We start from the raw sequence: 27709 nt of genomic DNA, 5'->3' as shown, positions 1-27709 counted from the left end.
TCAATTGTAAACTAAAAAATAAAAAAATTAAAAAAAAAATATTTTTTGCAAACTGTAATTTTAATAGTAAATTAAATTATTCATGAAATGTTTAACAAAACAAATTTTTTTTTGTATGCACTTCAGGAGTTATACATTTTTGGTATTCTAAAACCATTTTCTTAGCTGATTATTGATAGAACGATTCTTTGGAAATCTATTAATTTGAATCAGTTTCATGTAATGATTCATTAATTTCATTCTTTTAATTCTGAGCACGGGATGTGGCTTTTACCAAGAGTCACAACTCATTCACCCTTTAGTTACGTATTTGGACCTGGCCAGTCGTCACCATCTGCTCAGCTCGGATAGCTGAATGCTGAAAATGCAGATGTCTAGCTGTATACTGACAATTACAAAAATATTGACTGTTGATCACTGCAAATGTTTCTTGGAGTGATGTGTATATAATCCGGGAGCATTTGCCAATTTGATCACATTTGTGATGATTCCTTTATACACGTGTTCGAGCACGATAACCCCGGTCACGTCATGGTGAAAAGCAGCTGTGTACCTGGGGTTGTAGTGGCAGGTTGATTGTGCGATGGGTTGCCATTGTTTTCCGTGAAAGAAAATCGCAACACCCAGTCAAGGTAGGAAATTTTTCTAAAGTGAAAAATTCCAGACTCAACCGAGAGCTCAACACACTGTGTTAAACAGGTCAGATACAATAATTGCATAAGGTAATGTCATATTAGCAAGTGTTTGCATAATTACATCAATATTCATATGTTTGACAGCTGATGACAATTTAAATATTATATTTTGTCTAAAATAAAAACCAATGTTAAATAAACTTACTTTATATGTATCAAACTTATAAGCAACAACTAAACAACCTGGTTTTCGGAACACTAGAAAGCCAGTACGATCAATGTGAAGAAATTAACCCAAAAAAGTGTAGTGCGTTGTTACTTTCCCTGTTATTTTTAGTTGGCATGGTTTTTTTTTAATTTCCAAAGTTTGTACATGTGTATGTGAAAAACAAAATTTTGAACTACTATTTAACAGTCAGGTGTAGATTCTTTTATGTTACCCCATTTTCTTTGATCAGGGATCATTTGCTGTTGTGAATACGTGCACACTGTGATTACTGGTAATTCCAGACGTCATGATTCATTTCACGAATGAATCCAAGGAACAAATCAGACTGGCCAAGATGCCGGTTTCCGTCTCGTTCTCTTTGCATTTTACGTTCTTCCAATCACATTTGGCTTTCAAGGAATTGACTCTCAAAGAACTGATTTTTTACATCGCGAACAAATCACATGATTTCTTTCATGTTAAACGAATTGTTCATGAATGACCATCACTACAGCTAATATGTACATTAAAAGTTAACCTGAAGATAACCAAAATGCAGTGTTTCAGCATAGTATTTTTTTAAAATTATAATAATTCACAATGATATGATATAGCTGTCATTCCATATCAAAAATGTACAAGCATATGTTTTTAAATTAATTTATGTGAACTTTTACTAATTCATTTGAAAACAAATCATATGCTGTGTATTGCATTAAAACAAAACTGAATGAAATGCACATGCCCATTGTACTTCATCCTGTAAAATTTCCATTGTACGGCACATGAATATTTGGTTACACACTGAAACTTTAACCTCAAGATTTGTCACAACTATTTCTTCTTACGATACTGTTGCTGGTAATGAATAAAAAAATTTTGTTTCATGTCTTTTTTCCCCCCCCTTCATTATTCTACATGAACTTTTGAAAAAAGCAAATATCTGGTCACATCAACTTGGGAAACGCACTTATAAGAATTTCAAATGAAGTAAATGTCTGCCATCAATTTTACACCATAACTTAGAAAAATAACCCTTTTCAAACTAAACATTAAATAAAAGTTTAAATCTTGCAGTAACTTGCATGCAATCAAAAATTCTTGATTCATTAGACACGTTGACCTTTACCTTTGATTCTCAACTTAACTTCAAAACATGAGATATACCCACTGCCCGGCAGATAACCTGGTACGTCACGCTGAGCTGGTCATAATGAACTTCAGCAGCACCAACCGGTAAATGGACAGGCATTACCAACGCATAATGCGGTCACACCGACGCTAAGAGCAGAACAGGCAGGGAGTGGGAGGGGGTAGCCTGTCCCCAGCACCAGGTTAGAGGGGGTGAAGAATGGACCAACAAATGTTTTTACTGGACCTTGAAGATGTATAGGGTTTGGGTAATACTACAGTAACAGTAAGTTTATTTTCTGATTTTTTTTCCATTTTTAAATATATACATATAAAAACCAAAACTAAACATGACCAAACATTAAAAAATTGTGAGCAATTCTTTCAGTTCTCGCCAGTGATGAGCAACAGCCAACCCTGGTAACGAGAAAATTCACGTGTTCTCATTTTGCAAATAAACTTATAGTACGAAACTCAAACAAGAAATTTAATGTAGAATTCTTTATGATTTCTTTACATTTCTGAAAATGTATCACACGTAGTTTCTGAACCCGCCCCCAGAATTCGCTGCCAGAGCCAGCTACTTCATCGACAACATTCTATTTGCAGAACAAAATTTTTAATTATATAATAAAACGGTTCTGATAGAGGAGAAAAGACTTGAAAAAACATTAAACCCAGGCTTTGGACATGATTTTCAGCAAGGAAATTTATTAAAATACTGCCCATTTGACTAAAATTCATAAACAAATAATAGTATGAAGTTTCCCTTTGGCTTTGTGTGAGCTTTGGTTCACGCCATGCACCATAGATGGCAGCACCCTTTTTTTTTCTCTTTCTTTCTTTCTGTTCCTTTACTGCCATTGCAGTCATGAAATTACTTCCATCAAATGTCATATACAGAGCTAAGATTTTACACATCAAGAAATTTTATACAATTAGCAGGAATCTACAGCTTAATTTAAATTGCTAAAACCATTTTCAAAGATAATTGTTTCATGCAACTATAAATGAAAATAGGTTTCAAAAAAAAAAAACTAATTAACAAAATCCTGCTAAAGATTGAAGTTCCTTGACTTCCAGTACCACTGCTGCTTATTTAAGGATTTTTTCATTACTTTCATGACCATTTTTTCAGTTCCCTTATTTTTTTGTGACTTACGCGACCTGTAGACATCCTGTAGCACCACCCCAAGTAAGAAGCCTGACAAAAAAATATATAACTTTTTCAACATGTCACTTTCCCGAGTAAAAAAATTGGCAGGAGCGTATGCAGAATTTCATTTGTTTAGTACGGAGGGGAGGGATGGTGGTATAGTCACCTTACCTATTGTTTGCTTTAAAATTATTTCCTTTTGTTGGTAGGAATGATAAGATTTTTTTTTCATGTATCCAAGAGGGACGGGGGAAAGGAGATGTAAATCCCCCCCCTCCCCCCCCCCCCAAAATCTACCCTCCTGTGTACATCCCTGGAAATGGGCTAGTCATATTCACATGCATGGTACCTCAGTCTGTTGTTTTGATATTCTTAGGGGTGAAGTAAGGTAAGAAGCCACGGAGAGATTAGGCCTATATGACCCAACCACCTTTTACCACCAAATTCAGACAAAAGACTGACAATGCATTTAAAAAGAATTACTGCAAATTATACCTTAGACACGTATATAACTGGCATGAATTCACAGTTAAGATTGTCAACAATTTCGCTTTACATATCATATTACTTACTTGTTTATTACGTATTCATTTAAGAATGAGGGGTTCACATGCGATTTTGTGCTCCAGCACAGAAACCACCTCCTATGCAGGCCACTTAAAAGCTTTGACATATCTAGCCAGTATCATGTCATTTTGCAACAAGAGAATCTTTTACATGAAAGTACCTAGTTTCTACAAATACTTTTACAAAGAATCTTCATTTTTTATGTCAAACAAGATATAATTGGTTAAACTTACAAAAATTCTAACACAGAAAAAAAAAAAAAAAACGAATTATCAACGGTTAAAAATAATTATGAACTGCTATAAAAATGTTTTTTAAAATGTCCACATAACTGTATTTACTCGAAAATAACGTGACTGCACAAAATGTGAGCTGAAACATTTGGTGTCTTTGTTAGTGCCCTCTTCCTCATCCCACATTCAGTGAATCTGGAAGCCCTGGACTAAAGTGGTACAAGTGACTCAGTCAAGAAGAGGAACAGCGGGCAGTTATTCAACTAAGCTATTCCCAATACAAGTTTGCAATTACAATGCAACCCCCCCCACTTATAGTTTCATCAATTTCATAGCACCATTTTCATGTAAATACAGTACTTCCATAAACATCTTAAACTTAGACAAGCAAGCACAAGAACAGACAGCTTCCGTGAAGGGCTCTCTGGAGTCGTGGTTGCTGGTAGGTCCTCAGCCCATGTCACAACCCAACTGGGACTTAAGAACATAGACGTACTGAGGCTGTAACTACTTTTCCCAAACTAGAGTTGGTATCAAACCTGTTAAACTTAACACCTGTACTATGTACTACTATATTTCACAAAAACATATTTCATTTTTGTGTTTGTTAAAACATTATATGTATTAATTTTTGGTATGATCGGCTTAGCAGCAGCACTATTACAACAGGAATCTTATGTCGAAACATACTATTATGTAAGGTAGCTCTGTAGAACAGAGTGGTAAATAGCGAAACTATTATTTGATAATCAAAAAAACATATATTTTTCAGAAATATTATATATATATGTATGTATATTCACATGCATGTAAATAAATTAACAAAAAACTATGAACATATTAAAACAACTTCAGGTTAGTAACACTTCTATAGAAATTTCACCTGGAAAATGATTGTATTGTACAAGCACTATTATATATCTGCTTTTCCAGGAAACAAGTCTTACACATGCATAAAGAAAGAAAAAGAGGCAATTATTTCACTTCAGGTACGTCTGTCATCATTTTATGCCAATGATACAATCATAATAATGATAAAAACCATAGGCCTAACAGTGTCGAGAAAGCACCGCAGGTCAATTTAACAGCACCACAACACTTTTAAAAATTCATCAATAAAATGAGAACGCCAAACAACTCAGCATTCGATGATAATTTCAACAAACATATCAAACATAATGACTCAATAACAACATTGTTTGCAGCCAGCGGATAGACACAACATTCATTTTGAAACAAACGTTTAAAATAAACTACACGACTACTAACACAATGAGCTCGATAATATAAATTGGTTCTGGATGGTAGTCTCTAAAACTTCAAGCGGAAACAGTTTCCACCATCGTCTTCTTGATTATCTCGCCAAAATTCTCGACGCAATCGTCCGTCCCGTTACTGGAGGAGTTGGCGTCCTCTGACGAACACTGGCCCTTCTCCGCGACCGCCAGACTGCTCGACAGCTCCACACCTCCGCCGCTGGTGAACGTGGCAGACGGACCATGGATGGTGGAGTCGTCGTAGCCCGGCGCCGCGGAGGGAGTCCTCGAGGACGCCATGTAGGAGTAACGTCCCTGCAGCAGCTCGGAGAAAGGCTCCAACTTCTTGCTCATGGAGCACACTGTGTGAAGATTGGTGTAGCAGCTATCTCCAGCAGGCATCTGAGAACTCTTGGCCACGTCCTGCGAGGCAAAGCCCTCGCTCAGTGAACAGAATGTGTCGTAAGAGCCACCCACCAGCAGCGGCTGGTGGAATTCCGAGCTCAGGCTCCCATCTTTGTAATCCCCGCCGCCGATGTCGCCACCGGGCACTTTGGCCGCAAACTCCTGGCCGTACAAGGAGCTGTAATGACTAAATCCACCCACGGCCGGGTGAGAAGCAAACGTGGTAGAGAAGCCAGTCGGATATTGCTGCGGGTACTTGTTGCTCTCGTCGTAGGCCCCGTCCAGCGAACCAACGGTGGCAGCTGCGTGGTTGTATACCGCCATGTTGTTCTCGGGGAATAGTGAGGCGGGGCCGAACGTGCCAGGGGACAAGGTCACTGGCTGTCTGAAGTGAAACATGCTTCCCGCACCAAACTCCTGATGCTGGATGGCCTTCCCCGGAAGCGAATGGTTCATGCGGCGGCCCCCAAAGCCATGGTTCGAGTCCAGATGGTCCACGGTCAGGTCGCTACTGTTGTCCTCGGAGTAGCAGTCGTCCCGGAAGGTGTAGAGATCCAGCGAGTCCTCTCTCGCGGGCAACTTGCCGGCCACGGGGGCCGCGAAGGCAGACGTGTTGCCGGGGACCTCCATGCCTGTCGTCAGCCCCAGGCCCTCTCCGTGGGGCCGGTAGTGAAGGTTGGCGAAGCCCCCTACGTGCACGCAGGGATCCACCTTCACTTCGCTGCCCAGGGAGAAGTTCTGGAGAACGCTAGTGGTGAACTTGGGCCCCGCCGTGCTGTCGCTCACCGTGGGCATCTGCGAGGAGGCGGACGGGGCCAAGCTGGTGTCCCAGTGCACTCGGCGCGCCCCCACTTCCTGCTCCGCTCTCGTCGCCCCGTCTTCACGTTCTTCCTCCAGCTTTTGCTTTTTCTCCAGTTCCAGGCGCATCAACGTGTGGATGAAGTGCGTCCGCACCCTCACCGGGTTGAACTCGATGCGCCCGCTAGAGTTGGCGCAGCCATCTCTGGTGCACCCGCATGGGAAGTTGATGCGGTCAACCTAGCACATCAGGAAAACTACATCAACTGAAATTACAGTATATTAAAAGTTAACAGTGACTTGTACCAGATGAACCAAGCATGCAACAAGCGATACCAGGGAAGTTTTATATGAACATCAAACAAACAATGTAAAGCAGTAGCCAAGACAAAATGGATGAAAAATGATTTAAGAGAATAAACAGGCACCCAGCATTTGAACAAATTAATATCAAACACATAAACACTTGAAAATAAAATGGAAAAAGAAAAATTGATAAAAATGAGGTACACAGAACCAAGAAGGGCGAAAGCCAAGGAAGTGAGGAAGGCCACAACGCACCTGGCACTTTATGCCCGCCTGTGAACAGGAGCAGGTGTCGGGGTCGCAGTAGCCCTTACAGCCGCAGCCACAGAACTCGCGCGATGAGCGGATGTTCCGGCACTCGTCCTTCTCCAGGGAGTCTATCTTCCGAACCCCCGCCGCCCGCAGCAGAGCCCTCCGCTGTCGTGTTGGTACGGGCTGCGCACAGCAACCACGTACCTCTGACTATCATCTCACTATTCTGTAGATACAACATATTACTACTAAAATAAAAGTGCGTGCAAAGCTTCTGAAAGTCTATTCAAACAGTATACAGTGAAAGCACACCTAAACTGGGGTTTAAACTATCAGCTGAGTTTTGCCAGGAATAGAAGCATTCAAGTTAATAAAAGCTGATCATATTGGTCAGCCAACTGAAAAAAGGCAACACAGTGGCTGCCTGGTGAATAGTTTTGATCGAAATATGGTGAAGAAAAAGTAAACTCTTATGAATCTGGTAGAAAAATTTCAGCTATGAGCATAAAGAATACAGATTCAGCTATCCTGACACACAGCAACAAACCAGATGCATGCCAACCCTAACCCCTCTAGAGTAGTTGTGCCTTGAGGTTTCATTCTGTCTTTTACATATTCGAACGTGTACGCCCTCCCGCGCGCAGTACTCCCTACGCCTTCAAATTAGGCTACCGGGAAAACTTAAACAGAAAATTTTGTCAAAAAATAAATAAATAAATAAAAATAAGCTTTTAAAAAAATCCCGGAGTCGACATGGCCAGATGACAGCCATTGTCGCCAGCAGCTAGGAGGTTATGGAAGAATATTCTAGGCTCTGATAATGGCCTCGCCTGTCAGTATTTTAGCCTCCAGCTCGACCAATAGGATGGAGTTGCTTGCGAACAGTCGCTTGCCTAAGATCTACAAAGATGATGCCCGATGACACTCCGACCTGCACCGCAATGTTACGCTGCCCGACCACCGCCAGGAAATAGGCTCTCAGGAGCGGCTCCAAGGCCAGGAAAGCCTCCCAAGGCTCAGCAACAGCCATAAAATTGTAGACCCCTCTTAACTATATAACATCAAAGTAATTTATTCAAATTTTAATAAAATTAACAAAACCAAAGAATTATTTAAATTACAGGTTGGTACAAAACAAATTTTTTAAATAATTCAGATGAAGACCCTCACACAACCCTTTACATATCCCCAGGCCTCTCTTGAACAGTAGAACAAGGTTGCCCTTGCCGGCTCCGCTCGGTACGCGACGGAGTAAGGGGCACACCTGGAGGAAGTAGTAGCCGTCGAGGTCGGGCTCCGACTCTGAGGCATCGCTGCGGTCGTCGTCGCTGTCCGAGTCGTCGCTGGAGGAGGTGGGACGGGTGCTGAGACGCTCGCTGCGCAGTTGCAGCAGCAGCTGTCGGTGCAGGCGTCGCTGCTCCAGCGCATGCTCGGGCAGCGAGAACTGCTGCACGTGGGCGTGCTGGGACGCCATGCCCAGCGTCGAGCCCCCCTGCGACCACACGCACCACAGCTATACGCCACCAACACAGCTCGTGTGGTGCTGAAGTAAAGTGTCTTAAGAGAATAGAAACTATTTTCATTTCATAAAGTTAGTACAGTAGAACCCTGTTATAATGTTCCCGCATATAATGTTTTCCTGCTTATAATGTCATATTTTTAAAGTCCCAATATTTCCCTCATAAGGACACTGTATTTATTTCCTGCATATAACGTTCATAAATAGTGTAATTTCCTGCTTATAATGTTTGCTTTCTAACATTCAATAAATGGGGAAAAAATGTTTTAAAAGCAAATTATCCCAACACTTACGATAAAAAGTTTCCTTTATGTATGTTTATGTTTACAATCACTGCCATACAATACATGAAGTTTGTTAAAATACAATTTTATGCAATATACTGAAGGTACACAATGTTCATAGTTACGTGTCAGTTGGCACCCTTAGTCAACTCTTCTCTTTCTAACCATTGCAGTGGGTATTCAGATGCACGTACATAGTCCTACAATATTTAAGTTGCCAACCATTGAGCGAGGGCATAATAAAAGTGTTTTCTATTGCTTACAAATAATTTTTTTTTTCATTCATACATAGGAATCCCAAAATTAAACATTATCAGGTGGCGAAGGAGTAGACGTTCTCACTCTTAATGTTGTCATCATGAATCGTGAGAAAATTTTACAAAAAATGTGGCAGTTATCTTTAAAGACAAACAAAATTTTACCAGGAAACTAAACAAAGTTGAAAAATTGTTGGCTTGTTTCAGAAAATTCAAGTATCAAGTATACTAGCTTTGGTTTTAACATTAAAGTTGTTTACATAGCTTGGTGAGTCCATTGGTACAAAGCTTGAACATTGTTAAGTGCTAAATTGAGATTTCCTGCTTATAACGTTTTCCTGCTTATGTTTTTTTCTTGTGCTCCCTTGAAAAACATTATAACAGGGTTCTACTGTATCATATATTTTCACCAATGCAAATTTGATACTGGACACATCTTCTGCCGTTCATTAGACCAGTGTGGTAACACCAGATTTTAGTGTAAAAAAACCTTGGGAGCTATCCGGTATTATTCTGTAGCAATGTTGGTGCATTCTCGCCTGCTGGCAGCTCAGGAGAAGTTGACCAGAGACCAGGATAACTCGCGGATTCATTTAGCGGCAGGCTGAAATTTTAACACTTGTACCTTCGTGCTACTTGTACCGCTGGCCATATTAGACTTATTGTGCGGCAAACAATGGACAGCCCAGGTCCGACTCTCGTTTAGTCTCTGACCAATGAGAAGAGATATTGGCTCGAGCCTGCAGAAGATTGTTTAATTAGGATTTATGTCGCATGGTTGTGCATAGAGGCTTAAGGGCCCTGCCTACCCGGGCACACATATGGTGTGATGAGCTTCAAAGAAACCATGAGATTTGTAACACTGCTACTGATATCAGAGTTGGGTCTGTTTACGCTGGTGGATGGTTCGTTCTGTTTCCACATTTCGTTTTCGAACTGTATTTTTAGGAGAACGAAAAAAAGGCTAAAATGAATGTTTTCCGAATATTTTTCAGACATGAAACACACAGCACTCCAGGACCTTGCATTACACCATCTTCATTTCTCTGCCGTCTAATGTTATGGTAACCACACAATTTCATAGCTGCACTATTAAAGATGAGAAAACTGGACGCAAGTCCACAGCCTTGCGCTTAGAGGAGTTACCGTGATAGAAACACCAGAGAGAGTTGCACTTATCATCCCACCTCACTAACACAGATACTCTCCTGGCTAGGTGGTCCATTGAGGCAACTGGACCACAAAGATCATAGTGGGCTCCGATACCCAACTCGGTGCTCATGAATTCGAATGACTCCAGGGTGTTGGGGTGGAACCCAAGACCCTAGCCACATGTGTATGACGCCATGCACCTGAGTGTGCAGAGGACTGTGCGAGTTTATCACGTAGGTAGTTGGGCCTGCCACTTACTCCAATTCCTAATAATGATCTGATGGCTAGTGATAGATGATAATGATGGACCACATGGAAAAGATGGATGTGTTATTATGATGCAAATGCTATTATTGTGATAATGAGGTATTGGCCTACAGGAATAGCACTCACAACCACTTTAGCATGCATATGACCAGTGTGTGACCAAGGCAGTCATGACAAGATGTTTCTGTGGTACCTACTGTGCCTTCCTCAGCAATAAAAAGAGTAACACAAGCAAGTAAAAAGAGTAGAACTTAATTAAGCGCACTGCTTAGTGTTGCCAGATGGAATTTAGCCACTGTGTTCATGCAGCCAATGTTTTGAGTTTCTCGCAACATCTGGCCATGACAAATGTAACATTATCATTGAAAATTAAGTCAATTTTTAATCTTTATTCCTGTACCGATCTTTTTTTTTTTTTTTACTTTTCAATTTCAAAAATATGAAATCCAAATCCTGCCATCAGGATCAAGGGATAAAATTGGATACGTGATACAAACAATTATAATTTTTTTTTTTTTTGTAAAATCCTATGAAATGAGTTGTGGTCTGCTGACCCCTGGGCTAGGTTTACTACATTGAAAATAATTTGAATGCATATGAACAATTGGTTATGAATTACCTAGTAAAGCTAACATAACCTAAAATTTGATGTCTACTGAGTAGAACTCAGTTAATAGACTGAGTAGAACTAAATTTGTAATTTAGATTACAAATAATATAAACTATAACTATAAATCTAGCATTTACCTCAGGCTGCCACAAGTTTCACAAGTTAAGGTTACCTGATTTTGGGATTAAATTTCTAAATGATTCCCGATGCCATTTTTTCCCTTCCCACCGGCATCAAAACATGTAGGTCTGGTTTTTAATTTAATTTGTTAAATATTAACACATAAGCCTTACCTATGCATCCTGTCCATACGATCATTGCAAAAATCACAAATATATTCCCCTTGAAAACACTTAGGTATTGATCTCATTACCACAAAAATTAATAATTTATATTTTACCGCAAGTGATAACATTGTTCTGCTATTTTGGAATAACTCTTCGTAACTTTATCTGTATTAATCTGCAGAAGCCGGTAATCACCAGAATTATTGGAATGAAATTCAACGTTTGATTATTTATTGACGATACACGCTCATCAAAATAAAAGATAGCGAAGTAAAATTATCGTGCTACGTGTTACAATAAAAAGCCTGAAAATTCATGAGAACGAACATGACCAAAATTCATGATATTATACGTTTCTGAATTATTTTAGCTGCCTAAACATCAATGTAAGTGGTACTTTCCGTTTAACTTTTGTTAGCATAATATAAAATTCTAGAAACATGTTGAGATTTCCCAATAATTTCCTGGAAATCCCTGACCGTTTGAAATTCCCTGACACTTCCCAGTTTTCTAGTCCTATAGCAACCATGATTAAATATAAAAGATTATTTTTAAGTTTTTTCATTAACTATATGTTTGTGCTACTTCTGAAATTGAGGTAAATTTTAACCCAATTCTATACATACCATACTAAGGCCATTTTACAGCATACACTCACCTGCGAAGGAACACATGTGAATCCTTGTGCCCTGGGAAAGTAGTAGACAGTCACATTATCAAAGCGGATTGATTTCTTTTTCTTTGGCTTTGGTTCTTCCATGACCTCTGCACTGTGCCGTCTTTTCAAGCTGCCTTTGGGCACCTCTTGGACAGCTACATTCGCCCCAACCGTGGCCACCTCAATGGATTTACTATCCAGAGAAAATGCAGAGCCCATCTCGATACGCTGCGTGTTACTGATGTTTGGGATCTCGAAGAAGCACAAGGACTCTTTCGCTAAAATTTTGGGTCTTTCTTCAAAATTGCTGATGTGCAACTTCAGACATTGAGTTGCGTTCGAAAAGTCATTGAATGGAGAATTGAGATGCAGCAATGGGGATGACGTCACTGGCGCATCTGCATTAGGCAGTTTGGCTCCACTTTTTGCCTCCGATTTTGTGCCGTAGGAACATAGCGAACTGCCAGTGATGAACGTGCTGTCTTGATGTTTTATCTCGAGATCTGCAGAAATACAATCCAAGAATACTGCTTCGTTATCACTTACGATACTGTCTTCGTTCTCGGCGGGCCCCGATGCTACACCGCTCGACTCATCGGCAGAACTAGAAGACGAAAAAGAATCTGCAGTGGAGATGACGATCCTATCATCCGTAAGGTCAGAGCCGAGCCCAGAATCACTGCCATCAGAACGATCGTTTGCTTCAGATAATATCTCGGTGATCCCAGTCACTTCACATGATAAACTCTCGACTGCAGAATCCTCCTCTTCCTCTGTCTCGTCCGCGCAGCAACTTCGCACCTCCACGACGTGCCCCAAGGTCACAGGCTGAGAGCCTTCCTGCTCAGACGGCAAAATGCAGAATGCACCAGGCTGTGGATTCAGTTGCACCGCATCAGCACCACCAGTGGCATCACTATTTGTTACTATGTCTTTAGAAAATACACCAGTCATCACAGAACGTGGCTCATACACAAGTTCTTTGCAACGTGCATGGTTCACAACCCCGCCAAGAGAAAGTCCAGTTTCCGCGCTCTTAGAAATGGTTTCCTCGCCAGTTGCATCACCATCTATCGAAGCAGCTGTTGCAGGATGAGGTAAATGACATGCAGGTGTTTTAAGTATTTCCATTCCATTCATTCTCTGCATATCATTTACAAAACCTGCACAAATGAATAAAAATAATGATCAGCATTCTAACCCATCTTAGTCACAAACAAGTATTTTAATTATAACTACTTATCCTGCAAATAATCTGTAGTATCACATTATTTATACTGTAAGCATGATGTAACTTTCTGTTTTGGAAATGTAGCTAAACATAGGATCAATAAAAATAATGAACACAGTAATTTTCATAATCGTTCTGCACAGCAATATGAAGCAAAAAAAGTAGAATGAAAATATTGAACTTTAAAAAATTCCTGCAATGGAGAAGATCAATTTCAAAATAAATTTATGGACACATATCACTGCTAGTTCACACTGGTTTACATTCATAAGATTTCTAGAGTGAACCAGCAATAGTGTCATGTCCATGAAATTATTTTAAATGAAAATTTCTGAACCATGATTTTGTGCATATGAATTATTATAACAAAAATTACATCATTTTTGTATTTTATTTATTTATAGGCTTATTTAACTAGAAATAAAAATTAAAATATTGCTATAATTATTACTATAATGTATATTATTCTCCTTGGAACAGTAGGATGTGTGAAGGATATAACACGAAACTCAGAGAAAGGTTGATTAAATAAAGAATACTTGCGCACACACACATTTCCCCAAAAACAAAGTGAATCTGTAACTTAGTGATGTAGAAATAAAAATTAGCAACCGTTACTGTATTTTTGTAAATTGAACACTGCCGTAAAACTAACACCAAACTTATTTCTAAGCATAGTGTGTTGTTTCAACTGCGTTTTTCATTAAAAATCACATCAAATTTTAACTCGTCATTGGTCGCACTATGAGCATTTTGCTCACCCTAAGAAATATTGTTTTACTGTTATTGTTTTTATTGCTGCTTGGAGGTTTCTTTTTTTCTAGCTGAGTTTTGAACCTTCCTTATCAAGTCACTAGGTGGCTGACAGGATGTAACTGATACTTGGCCTTGATATAAGTATTCGCTTACAGGCATGCACACCGCATGAGCAGTTCGCTCACAGTGCGACCAGTCGCGTTGCTACACTTGTGACGACTGTTCGGTTTGCAACGTGCTGTGTTTAGTCGTGGAATATATTCTTGTGAGACTAAATCTAATGATTCGTGGTATTACTTATTGAAATGAATCGGGGGAAGAAAATTGTGGCTTTGGCTCTTCAACAAATTGCAGAATGTTCCAGAACAGGTAAGTTGTGTTATAATTATCACTAATTTGTTTGAAAATACAAAAAAATATATATAAACATATATTACATAAAACATTAATTAACATCAATAATAGTAAACATTAACATTTTGTCACAAAATTGTTGATTTTCGTATAAAATAATAATTTATTATTGAATACGGAAGCTGAAAAGCTGAATTTGGATAGAAGTGAGACAAGATTTTATAATTTTGGAAAAGCACTTAGGAATTCCAGAGGAAGATATGTAATTGTAGTCTTTCCATAGTTTTATGTTTCTATTTTATTTTTGACTAGATTTTTCAGTAATGAGATATATATTCTGTGCTTTGTATTTACAGAAGTTCCACCATGGCTGCCGGATAGGTTACCACCTGAAAACCAAGCAGCCGCCAATGATCAAAATTTTGACCAAGATAATGTTTAAAAATCCTAATAAAGTTAGGTGTTATAAAATGTAACTTTCCATGAAAGCAGTTAATTTCGATGTAGAAATTCTCTATTGCATAATGTGTGTTCTATTAGTCATAGTCTCAAATGTATAACATAAATTAATGTGCCCTCAAAAGACTCAGTAGATTTAATAATTTTTGTGCTAGAAAACGATGAAGTTGTGAATAATGTGTGATTTTCTGTTGCTTCCAACACTACTGCATTTATTGTTGATGTATTCATAGGCCGGACGAAGGAAACTCAGTGTACAGCCAAATAGTTTATTGTGATGATTATGTAAAAAAAAAATTTAAAAATTATGTGATAATAATATAAAATATTATTTAAACAAGCAGAGTTGTTTCATTTGCAATATGTAAAAATATTTGGCCTTTAAAAAGTGGTTAAGCACGACTCTAATCGTAAAATTAAGTCTGTGAGCAAAATGCTCATGCGCGACCACTGGTGTAACATTTTACAATGCGACCAATGACGGGTTAAACCAGACCACATCTAAAAACTTAAGTGTTACTGATCATATGGAAATCAATTTAGTACATAACTCAAAAAAAAAAAAAAAAACACTTTTGATCCTTTTGTGTCCTTTAAGTCACTGATTATCTAGTAAACACACTGTTCGTATAAAAAAAACTACAGTAAATTGTGTAGCTGAACTGGTAGTTCATGTCTAATGTCTAAGTATATGCAATTTTTCACCAATGTGATTGTCAAATTGTCCAGAAGCCAAGTGTTGCACTCTCAGTACTTGGCAAGGTCTTGTTAGCACCTTAACGCCAAAGAACTTCTAATAGTGATTCAGAAAATTTTGAAGCATTTTTAATGTTTGAAGAGGTCAACATTGGGGCCCTCTTCTGGATACACCCCGGCTGTTACCCAAAGTGTTTAATAATTAGTTTATATAACTAACCAAATTTCTTTGTGCCAAAACTATACATTGCAGGTTGCTTGCTTATTTGCCTTCTCAACAAAGATTGCTAGCCAAAAAACCATACTCAACTTGGACTCAAAATTACATTATTCCCAGTTGGCAGGTTGACCCTAACTCTATGGTAGACTATAAAACTTTAATTGCTAGCCATGTTCATATTACTTCATCATTTTATATTTTCTAAAATTTATTTGCAGTTAAAAAAATTTCTAAACAGGTTAACAACACACAAAATATAACACATACTTTGATGATCAATAACGATACAAAGAAAATAGTAGTGTTCCTGAAGAGATGAGAAATGAACACTAGAATGAACGAGGTGAGATTAGTGAGAGCAATAAACATGGAGACTGAGGCACCTTGAGAGAATCACACTACATTACCCACTTAAAATTTCCTTGTAAAGACTATGGCGGTAAAAGTTGGGGACATACCCATCAAGCCCAAATGAGGTTTTAATATGTATTCAACAATTCATATAAGTATATATCTACTACAAAGGTTCTGGTCTCACATGTTTTTTTATTTCATTTTCTTGCTATTACTATTACATTCACCCTGAGTAACATAGGCTATATTTATTGCTAGAAAAGATAAGGAATCCTTACTAAAATTTTAGTAACGTGACCCAAGGTGTAAAAATAATGCCATAAAACATCTTACATCGCATGCGTTGTGGAAACTATTTATGATAGAACAAAATTATGTCCTACAATATTAAAGAACATATCAATAACTACAAAAAACTTTGCAATACTATATGTCCAACTATTATCGTTATGTCACAATAACCTCTTTTTAAATTTTAAAAGTTGATAGACCATGTTATTCATACTTCTGTTTAAAACGCTTTAATTGTTTTGCCATGGAGGTCGGAATGTCGCCTGGCACAGCCATGCTCGCGACGCACGCTATGGTTATCTATGTATTATAGGTTTGTTTACGTTTGACGTAACACGAGGCTCTTTCGTCTATAATCTACACTACTAGCGGCCCGTCCCGGCTTCGCACGGGTGGACTTGATTTTTTTATATTTTTTTTGTTGTTGTTTCATTTCTATATTTTTTTAAACACAGTATCACATTATCTATGTATATGTACTTACAATCCGAATTTGTTCATAGTTTTTTTTATTAAAGTAACTTATTTAATCTTAGGGAGACACATTAATTAGTACTTTTTATTTACATTTTTATCTGATCCTACCTAATTAAATTTCCTAAGGTTTTTATTAATATTTTTTTTGTTTTTTTAATTTTTTTTTGTTGTTTTAGGTGTGTGTATTTATTTTAAAGAGTTTTTCTAAGTCATTGTAATTTTTCATTTCTGTATTTACATTTTTATTTTAAAGCTTTATTAAATTCTATTGGTTCTTACTTTTATTTTACAAAACTTTTACCTTAAAGCTTCACTGTACACTATGTTGGCAGTGGTATTTGTAGGTGATAACAAAACATATAGATTTTCTGGAGATCCTACTCGAGAAAGGACAACATATAATTGCCCATGAGAGAAGCACTCTTTTCTTAGGTTGATGCCAACAATCAAAAAAATTTGTCCCTGTGATTTATTTATTGTAAGGGCAAACAATATCTTCACAGGAAACTGTGTAACCTTTTAAAGGATATAGGCAAATCTATCGGAATCATCGAGATTCGCGGAATGTGAGCGAGCTGTCCGGCCGCGGGCCCAGTGATGATTGTTGCTACAATCACATTGTCTCGTAATTCCTTTATCAAAAGTCTTGCGCCATTACAGGGCTTAAATTTCTCAATAGCATAATGGGAGTACATCCTTTTAATTTTAGTTCGTGGGGTGGCAAGCCGGCAAGATTAAGGGAATTTAAAAATTCTTGTGGGTAGTGCACTGTAACTTCGATGTTGGACACAGTGTCAATAGATTTGTAACATTTAAAATCACCCGGTACTTTTTCCATAATCATTCTCTCCATCTCATTTACTGAGTCGTTTCTCGATGACACTATTGCCCTCGAACAGAGCCAATTGAAATTTCTTTCTGCGAGATTTTCGATGTCGGGATAGATTGTGTCTATCAGAATTTCTACTAGACTGTGACTAGACTGTGACTAGACTTGACTAGACTAGACTTGGGGGCTATGTAAAATGTTGAAAAAATGTAAATAAAAAAAATACTAAGTAATATGTCTCCCTTAAGATTAAATAAGTTACTTTATAAAAAAAACGATGAACAAATTTGGACTGTAAGTATACATAGATAATGTGATACTATGTTTTAAAAAAATATAGAAATGAAACAAAAAAAAGAAGGTAAAAATATAAAAAAAAATCATGTCCACCCGTACGAAGCCGGGACGGGCCGCTAGTTTTTAATAAAATTGTTCTAAAACAGATACATTCAAACAATAAAAATAAATTAGCAAGCATTTACGGTTTAAAATTCATTCTAAAATTAAAACAAATTAATTTTATCTGAGCCATGCAAATTGGTACAATTTTTTTGCCCTCAAAAAAAATTCACTTGAATTATAAACATTAAAAGATTCATTTTTTTATGATTTGAATGAAGGTTTGGTAAAATACTACTTAATTTCATGATACAATTTCTTCTTGCATTTCGGTATTAGGTATGTGGTGCTCTGACATGCTTTTCAGTGTTATTTCTGTTTTATCACAAACCACCATATAATCTTGTCGCTATCAATGACATTAAACCCTAATCTGTTTTCAATTTCAAGTAAATATTTAACAATATTTACGTCACTATGTTTACATTACAGAAAATACAATAACTTTACACGATACCTTAACCTTAAAACACCATTAACATTTACCTGAACTTAAGCATGGCAACAGCAGAGTTACAGCACAGGTGAACCTTAAATTGTTGATTTTTACATGTTAAGTTTTTGAAAATATCTGAATGTTCCTCAACAGAACCATATATAGGTATATAAAAAAAGAACAGAATGATTCCATTTCAGGATTTTTTATAGTGTGGTCCCCTATACTAGACGATTACCTGATTTTAATTAAAAAAAAAAAAAAAAAAACACACACACACACACACACACAGAATGTGTGTAATAAATTAAAGTAGGCTAAACAAGACAAACACCATTTTATATTATCTGGGCATTGTTTATGCTCTAGGACTTTAAATTGGTAATAATAATTATTTAAAAAATTTGTAATTAACACTTGTAACATGTTTAACCTAATTATTTTCCAGTTTTACAGAGAAAAGAAACTAAACATGTTTCCATTTTATAAACAGATTCATATTATTGTCACAAATATTATGTAATTTTATTCAGACCTTATGTATTAATGTGCAGAACTTAAATTACTGTGAAATAAATCTTTCTTTGTGCCTACCTATAACAAGAATGAATCTGATAGGCACAAGCCATAAATATGACGAATCACTAAATTGCTAACCATCTGTCAGCCTCAAGATGAACGTTGGCAACCTCAAATTCAGTGTCACAGCACATTGTGGCACATCATGCCGAAGTGACATTACATGTAACATAGAACCATCAAATTTCAGAACCGAGAGCAACGCGTAACAGCACAGCCAAGGGCCATTCCATTTTAGCAGTGCATGACTGTTAACCTATGAACTCATTTAAACAAGTTTCTTCAGTGTGTCTATACCTAACTTAGGTAAATAACATTTTTTTTTTAAAGTGATAAAATAATGTAAAACCAACCTTCATTACACATATATGTAACCCAAAATTCTATACTCACTTTCACAAATTATGTTTTATAGTTAGATATTTAACTCAATTACCTACTATTAAGTGCTATAATTTTGATACATTTTCAAATCAAATTATAATTATACTCAACTATAACCAACAAAATAGTTACTTACCTGATTGGTCCCACTAAATAGAGCTTTCGAGGAAATTTTATCTGTTCAGTACAGGGCCAAGTAAATCAAATTATTGGATTCAAAATTTACACAATTTGAATAAAAATCTTTAAATTATATATATAACTGTAACTATGAATACGTCATTAATAACATTGTTAAACGAAAAAATATGTTTTTATAACTAAATTGGTTTTTTCTTTAAAAATATGATAAAATCAATAAGTTAGAATTTAAATAAAAAATGAACACGTCTTTTCCTATCCCCTCCACTCCTGTTTAGCATAAACGTTACACATTTGAAACTTTCCCTTACAAGCACGTCTCACAAGTTAGTATCAAACAATCAAAATAATGCAATTGAAACGCCGAATCAACATTATTTCAATAAAATATTCCCAGTTCACACACGTAAATCATAAATATACACATTAATCAGTCCACCAAGACGTCACTTCAGTGTAGACAAGCGTAGTTCCACACACCTGCACTATTCGGCCGCAGCAGCACTGTGCAGTGTCGGGCTGCTAGCCTCTACCCAGGGAATCGCGCATGCGCACATCGCGCAGCCTGTGACGCACAACCCAGGCATTACGAAAGGTTTCCGTGCCTAAACACGAAGAAAAATAATACACACTAAAATAAAAAAGTGAAAACACACATCCCTATAACTATTCACATTTTAGTGTACCCACAAAATATTCTGCACCGTGCTTAACATACTAGGTATGTACTTGTTTCACTGGCGACTAATTACAATCATAGACTAGATACTATCATAAAAAACAATGAAAATAATCTCTACCTAGTTGTATTCTCAAAATTCTATAGATGATGTGTATTGAAAATAACATATTTATTCCTTGGCTCTTGTCAAGAAACATTTAAACTTAAAACACTTAACGCATGAGAAAACATGCAGTGTTCACGAGAAAGCCTCGTCGCAGAACAATGAACTCTCGCTTCTACATATCCATACCATTGTTTAAAACATGCCATATACCGTTACTGTACAAAACTTATACGTCGCTCAAGTATGTGAGATCATCGAAGATAAATTAATTAACAATCACGAATTAATTGTTAATCAGTTACTCCCATGAAATTCTTTAAAACCTGCTTTACAATAATAATGCGACGATATTGAGAATACAAACAAACGCGAGACGTGGACGCGACAGCCAGTGCTTGTTTCGTGTGTCCATGGACACTCCGACTCCCACACACGAAAAGCAAAAGGAGAACTGTCGATATACGGTCGCGCTTATGACGTCACGACAATTTCTATTCTTAGATCATTGGCGTTTGTCGCAAAATAATCCATCCTTTTTCGGTTGGAAGATAAGTTATATGTATGCATCTACTAGAACAACATTACATAAAAAAAAATTAAAATAAAATTATTAGAACCTCCAGCAAACAGACCTACTGTAAAAACAATAAAAAAAATGCATAATGGCAATTAAATATCGTGAGTTTGATATAAAAAGTTTTGTTTTTTCAAACTTTTGTAGCAAACGATTATGTTATTAAAAGTTGATTAATACTCATAAATCAGAATGTATTTATATTTTAATGATAACATTTAAATACAGTTCGGCTTGCTGTAAAGATATTTCCTAGCTGTTTGCTTTTTATATGTTGAACGTAATCTATTGATATTTTGTTTCGTGCATATTCGGATACAATCGACTTGGTTCGGCTTGGAATATTGATCGTCCCAAACTATACCAAAAACTTTTTTAAAAATTGAGATTTGTTGTATTGTCGATAAACGGGACAGAGTAAAATGAAGAGGGGGGGGGGGGGGCGGAAAAAGAGAAAGGAAGACAGAAAATTAACGGCAGAGAAGGAGAGAGCAAGAAACCTTGTTTGTTACTAGGGAAACTGTTCCCATAGCAACTGCGCATTGATTTAGCAAATAGATGAAGCTGTATATGAACTGTAATTTGAACACTGAACAATACAGAGACTGAAACCGCACTGAAAATATTCCAACTTTTCACAATATTACGCATTAAAATAAATAACATTATTTTCCCCTTGAAACCTGAAAAATAAAACGTACCTACATAATCGTTGAAATTTATGAATGCTAAATATACGTAGACCTAAAATAAAGCTTTTGCGAAATTTACGCCGTAATCAAACCAATAATATTATTTATGGTTGTCTTAAAACTGGCTAACATAGAATGTATACAGAACATATAAACCTGCCAGACCCGATAGATAGACTTTTGTGGATACCATTAAAATCTTAAGTTGTAAAATTTAGATCCAATAATTTTTTAAATAAGTATTCCCACTTGGCGAGCATGCGTGGGAGCTCAACTGTCACATGACCACTTATGTACATATCATCATGTTTATCATTTACACAATGACGCGGGAACATGATAAAAAAGCTGCCTTAATTATTTTTTTTATTTACCAATGCACCGCACTCTGTATTTACAAACTAGAGGCGTAGTGCGTAGTTAAAAACCTTGTCTGCATATAATTACATTATGACGTAAATTTAAATATCACAATACTACCACGTGTGCAAATACGACTACTGCAATAAAAAAAAACATAATTTATTAAAAAACTTTATGTAATTAATACATTTATTTTGGGGGAAAATTAACAAATTACATCTTAATAATAAAAAAAACATGTACATATTAAATTATTTAGTAAGCTGTGTTAGGTAGTACACACGCACAGAAAGTTAATTCTACTATGCATCTACATCATACTGATGTTATACGTAGACATCGCAACAAATTTTTATCGTAGCAAATAGCAATTACACTTACATTCCGTATCTAGTGTGACTTCAACACTGAATAAACTTAATCTGTCTGCTCTACTTTAGTGTATTATTTTCTTGTTATGATATTTCAAATGAAAATCTATAAGCAGTTTACACATGTTTATCTCCTAAATAACTTTAGGGGATATTTTATTGCCTTTATCAGGTAATATATTTTAAAACAATAATTTATTTTAGCACATACCTGGCGATACAGACGGTCACCCCTTGCTTTGTGCGAAGCTATATTGAATGCTGAACGCAGTACAAGCCAGACGTCACCTGTCTGCTCATGAAGTTGGGCTCGCCCAGAGCTGGAAGTAGTTCATTTTGCCGTCGCTTAGCGCTAGTGTTCTTACTTGTGCTGCACTCTCACGGTGATTTTTTTAAGTTAAAGCAAGACTCACGCCTGCAATAGTTAAACATGGCAACCAAGCAGTCCAAACATAGAATGTTGGTAGCCTAAAGCTAGGCTTACAATCACCTGTCTCATACTTCTGCCAAGCGTCCGTCAATCACTTAACCTGCAGCCAATCATATGTCCCGGAAAATTCCATCCTTACCAAACTTTAACTTTCGACGAACGAATGGTTGAATTTACCTCCAAAATGTTAGCAAGATACTTATTGCCGGCGACCTTTACTGTCTTATAAGGTTTTTAAGTATATTTATTTGTTTATCTGCTGCCACTAAATGTTATTAACAAACGTATGAACATATTTTTAACAACATAATTTTTTTAAATAAATATCAGAGCGAAACAAATAGAAGTGAATGATTTATTAAGTTCTTAACTTTCATGATCGACAGTAAATTATTAAATAAAACTTAAAAAGTATTTGATGAACGTGCGGATGATTGTGAATCGCTTGGCTTGTTGACGGATGAATGATGGCTGACGGGTTGACGTGACGGACCATTGTGAGTCCAGTTTATCGTTAGGGTTACCATTATTTCAAGATTATTTAATGACAAGTGTTATTCAAATGTGCAACGTTTGTATTGTGGCTTGCCACCAACGTGAATGTCATAGTCTCATTAGTATGTAAACAGGGTGGAAATAACCCTTAGCAAATGTACCGACACATTTAATTTGTGCTTCGAAAACTTTCCCCCCCCCCCCCCCCAACATGAGATAAACGCCCATAGTGGCAACACACGGGTAAAGGCATATGTTGCAATTGTGTGTTACGTCACAAAGGCTGTCCACGTCGAGCTTACTACCTTTGAGTATATATATTCAAAGTTACTACTGAAGCAAATCTGGGAGCTTTGAAGCGATTGACAGCCAGGCGTGCAGCCAGACAATGCTACCAGCTTCAAAGGACGCAAGACGCGAGCTGAAGAATGATTCCTACTGTAAGAGATTACTGAATGGTGCTTCACTCCTCCCCGACCATCGCTCTCTGGTGGACTGTGGGAGGCAGCAGTCTAGTCAATGAAACACCACTTGAAACTTGTATAATGGGATAACACTTGCCTTAGCTTTGAAGAAACTTACACAAAAAGAAGAATACACGAATTCCTGACTTCTTTCTTTGTCTTCAAATTCAAATGACCAGTGGCTATTTAATCATCAGCAGCAAACTTAACTCTTCCAACGAATATAATTTCTAGATGAAAAAGAAAATTGTAGAACAGCTAACGCAGAATTTATTGGCTAGGTGGTCTAGAGAGTACCTATCTGTTCAGTTTGCAATAGTAGTAAAACGGAATAATCTAGTTACCATCCTTCAGTCAGGTGAATTGGTGTTGGTGGAAGATGACAAGATCTCAAGAGGAGTTTTTTTTTTTTATATAGTGAGCGGCAACTATTTGCACATCAACAGAAACAACAAAGAGGGCAATTATAAAGATGTTCCTTCTGCTCAGCGAAGACATTGCTAAATATAATGTATTTAAGTGATTTCCTCATCGACTGACTCTTCTCTATTTTATTTGTGCTTCAGTTTAAGTTGTATGTTTAGGTTAACTTATTACATAATTACTCTTTTTTTATATGTTTTATTGAAGGTAGCGAGTCCTTCAAGGTGGGTAGTTTATGTTGAGGACTTAATTAATGTAGTTGTCATTACATTTAAGGCTTTCTCAGGGATTGCCAAATGTGTTTTAAATATTATTTTTATTATCCTCTGTGTTCTGTGGAATCAATTTATTCACTGATAATTTTTATAACATAATATAAACGTTAATACATTTCAATGGATAAGTTTTCTACGTGGTGTTGCATAATTAAATGAAACACAAAGTTTATTAAAAGTCATTAATCTTTAGGTAACAACTTACTAACATTGTACTTTTAAATGTTTTGAATAAAAGATTTGTTGCAGAGAATTGAGATATTTGGTCAATTTAACATACAGTTAGTTCCAAAACTACTAAATTTATCAAATAAATATTATTTACAATTAGTAGGAGGCTATATGGTTTTCAGAAGCAAAATATATTTTTTTTAATTACCAATACATTAATAATATTTACTACGACAGCAAACGTTTTGTATAGGTTCTTAAAAAAATTAAGACAGTTAAAAACACATGCACTCTTTTAGTTTAAAGTATATTTATTTATTTACTGAACTGTACAAAGCAAGCCTCTAGTTTCTTCATTAAAGTACACAGAAAAAAAGGAAAACACATACCTACTTATCTTATCACAAAATAACGAGTACCAATAAGCTTAATCAAACACTATCAAAATTCTCAGTTCAGTGGTGCACGAACGCTAAATCGGACTAATTCGTGAATAGCACAAATAATGTAAAACTGAGATCATACGTACGAATTTAGGGGTATTAATTAAGAAAACACACATCTATTGCACAAAAATGTTGGTAGTCCACTCAAAGCTGCACTCAATTTATTTTAAAGCATGGGTCGTTAAACAATGCATCATGATGTTTAGAACTTATTTCACTATTTAATACAATTTTTCTTAAACTTGTAAAACTAAAATCTGATCTTAATTTTACCCGATAGTTGAATTGCAGCTTATTTATAAATATTAGAACACTTGACAACTAAAATCAAACACGATCACAGATTATTCATAAACAACACCTCTGTTCAATGAGGATGTTAAACAAAAAATAATCTATTGGCTACTTACTACAAACTACAGTAAAATTCGGCTAACAAAACTAATGCATTATTTTCTCTAATCATCATTTGCTAATAACATTTTTTTCAATATATATTTCTGTGCTATATACGAAAATCTCTCTTTTAAACGGTATTGACATTACCGTCAGTAAGTAATCGGAAATACAGTGGAAATACATGCATATTTGCAATTCACGCTGGTTTCATTTATGAAGACGGTACAGAAGAGATGCCAAATTAGAACCTTAGTGGCTTCATCTTTAGAACTGATACCCACTCCATGGAGTAATACCTCCATGAAAGGGACGGTCCTCAGTGCGCAGAAAGCCTGAGGTAAAAATGCAAAGTGAGACATTATTTTTTGACTAGCTGTGTGCCCGATGGGAAAGTATTTGATCCTCATTTTTGATGAATTACAAAAAAAAAAAAAAAAAAACCTGAAACAATTGACTTTTATTTATAAACAAAGACCTAAACACAAATTCCCATATTTCTGACTACACAAATTACAATCTTCCATACAAACTTTCATCCCCCATTCCAACCCCCTTAGGGGATACATTTAAAAAATACTTTCTTAGTGCTCGCCTACGTTTTATAAGGAACTCATATGCACAATTTCATGCTTGTAGACACACGGTTTAAAGCTGTGCGTTGTATGTCAGAGATAGAGTTTTATCAAGTAGATTTTCCCCGACCATCCTAAACCACTGCGAAGGATTGATTGATTGACTGAAAGAATGAATGGGTTAGGGTTTGTCGTCTTGTCGACATCGGAGTCATGACGCGCGGTGTTGCGCGATGAGACGAGACCAGAGCATTGACGGAAAGGATTAGCGAATGAAGTGGCAACACCGGCGACTAAGTTGTTCTCGGGCTTGGCTCCTCCAAGAGTCGAACCCAGGTCGCCTTGTAGGGGGTGTGTGACCAGGAGGAAGAGAGGAGGAGAGGAGAAGAGGAGAAGAGGAGAGGAGGAGAAGAGGAGAGAAGGAGAAGAGGAGAAGAGGAGAGGAGGAGAGGAGAGAAAGAGAAAAAGGACACTTTGGCTTGCACTGCATTCTTGCCGCTTGAGAGACACAATGAAAAATTATTCATTTCTTAAACACGACTATCGAAAAACAAAATATAAAATTTCCAAACATTTTGCTACCTGACTTGTTTACGAAGGTCTAAGTTCACTGTATTTCCGATCCATTGCTACACATCATAGAAATGAAAAAGCAACTCTTAGGTAGCGCTGTGCCACGCAAAATCCTCTCCAGTTTTGCTATTACAGTAGATAATCACTCAGTACTTTTTTTTTTATCAATTGACAGTCTGTATCTCAGAGAACTGCCGTCACGAACACAGATACCCGTCTCTCATGTTGTTCGTGACGACGCAGTTCTTTTATTGCTTGTACGAGAAGGGCAGAGGTGTGCGCAAATCCATGTTACATGGTCAGTTTCACCGTGCAATGAATGCTACGTGTTGAACCAGACCCTGTCACACGATAGCCTGAAGAAAAGAGCCGGAGACCATTTGAAAACTCACGGTGGGTTTATTGCACTTACTGACTAAGCTGTTCTATTTTAATAAATATATGCTTACTTTAGTACTTGTTCTGTAGTAAGGTGATGGTCAAATAATTATATTTAATAATAAAAAATCGAGTAAATAGTTAAAAGACATAGTGGATAGAATAAGGTTCGCAAAATCTTGTAACACTAATGAGAAATTTATTGCTCAAACCAACAAATACTAGTTAACACCGATGTCCGAAATACGTTCCTTTCGAGAGAATGGAGGTAAGTTCACTATGTATACTCGTGTCCAGAGCTGGGTGACCCATTTACTCTTGGTGGTCTCGTTTTAAGTTAGTAATTCACACATGATAAAAAAAAAACCACTCCACTGTAATGTTGAATGGAATTCGGTGGTTCCCTTCAGAGTTCGCTACTGTACTGAGATATTGCTATGAACTAACAGTTATCGAGGTATCCCCGAATTTGTTTGCTGGCGTCAATTGTCTGCGCGCCCGTGCTACACTAGCAGTTGTCATCTCGCTGACGTGTTCCAACTTGCTTGGCAGCCGATAGTTTGCATTTTGCGTTTGGTGTTTTGCAAGCTGCTAACTAGACAGCTTTGATCGTCACTTGTTCGTGTCTTGCATTGCTGCCCAGCAGGTACGGACCGAGTTAAATAAAATCGCGACATAATATCTACAGAATAAAACCCTTTAAACTTT

The 27709-nt window shown here is 36.9% G+C and overlaps 1 protein-coding gene across 5 annotated transcripts; it reads right to left on the bottom strand.

Moving 5' to 3' along the window:
- Positions 1–4671: 4671 nt before the first annotated feature.
- LOC134542517 (uncharacterized) lies at positions 4672–22684 on the bottom strand. 5 transcript variants are annotated; one of them, XM_063386885.1, is made up of 6 exons: positions 22587–22678; positions 19583–20192; positions 11982–13144; positions 8212–8439; positions 6951–7130; positions 4672–6629 (listed from the first exon to the last, which is right to left on the bottom strand). In XM_063386885.1, the coding sequence occupies exons 3-6, from the start codon at positions 13128–13130 to the stop codon at positions 5250–5252; spliced, it is 2937 nt and encodes a 978-aa protein (XP_063242955.1). In that variant the 5' UTR covers positions 13131–13144; positions 19583–20192; positions 22587–22678; the 3' UTR covers positions 4672–5249. The 5 variants fall into 5 exon arrangements, with proteins under 5 accessions (XP_063242955.1, XP_063242953.1, XP_063242956.1 ...); XM_063386883.1 differs by having other exon boundaries at positions 20068–20192; XM_063386886.1 differs by lacking the exon at positions 22587–22678 and adding an exon at positions 20388–21087 and having other exon boundaries at positions 20068–20192.
- Between the last annotated feature and the right edge of the window lie 5025 nt (positions 22685–27709).

Source organism: Bacillus rossius, assembly GCF_032445375.1.
Source record: "Bacillus rossius redtenbacheri isolate Brsri chromosome 4 unlocalized genomic scaffold, Brsri_v3 Brsri_v3_scf4_2, whole genome shotgun sequence".
NCBI classification, from domain to species: domain Eukaryota; kingdom Metazoa; phylum Arthropoda; class Insecta; order Phasmatodea; family Bacillidae; genus Bacillus; species Bacillus rossius.
Note: the sequence above shows the minus strand (reverse complement) of the source record. Positions and strands in the feature narration are given on the sequence as shown.

What these genes read in the sequence shown, in the direction of transcription:
- LOC134542517 (XM_063386888.1), bottom strand. Translation starts at nt 13,130, where the DNA reads ATGCAGAGAATGAATGGAATGGAAATACTTAAAACACCTGCATGTCAT. An exon ending in TCACATGTGTTCCTTCGCAG is followed by an intron (nt 8,440 to 11,981) that starts GTGAGTGTATGC and finishes GTGTGGTCGCAG; the next exon opens with GGGGGCTCGACGCTGGGCAT. An exon ending in ACGGCTACTACTTCCTCCAG is followed by an intron (nt 7,131 to 8,211) that starts GTGTGCCCCTTA and finishes TGCTGTGCGCAG; the next exon opens with CCCGTACCAACACGACAGCG.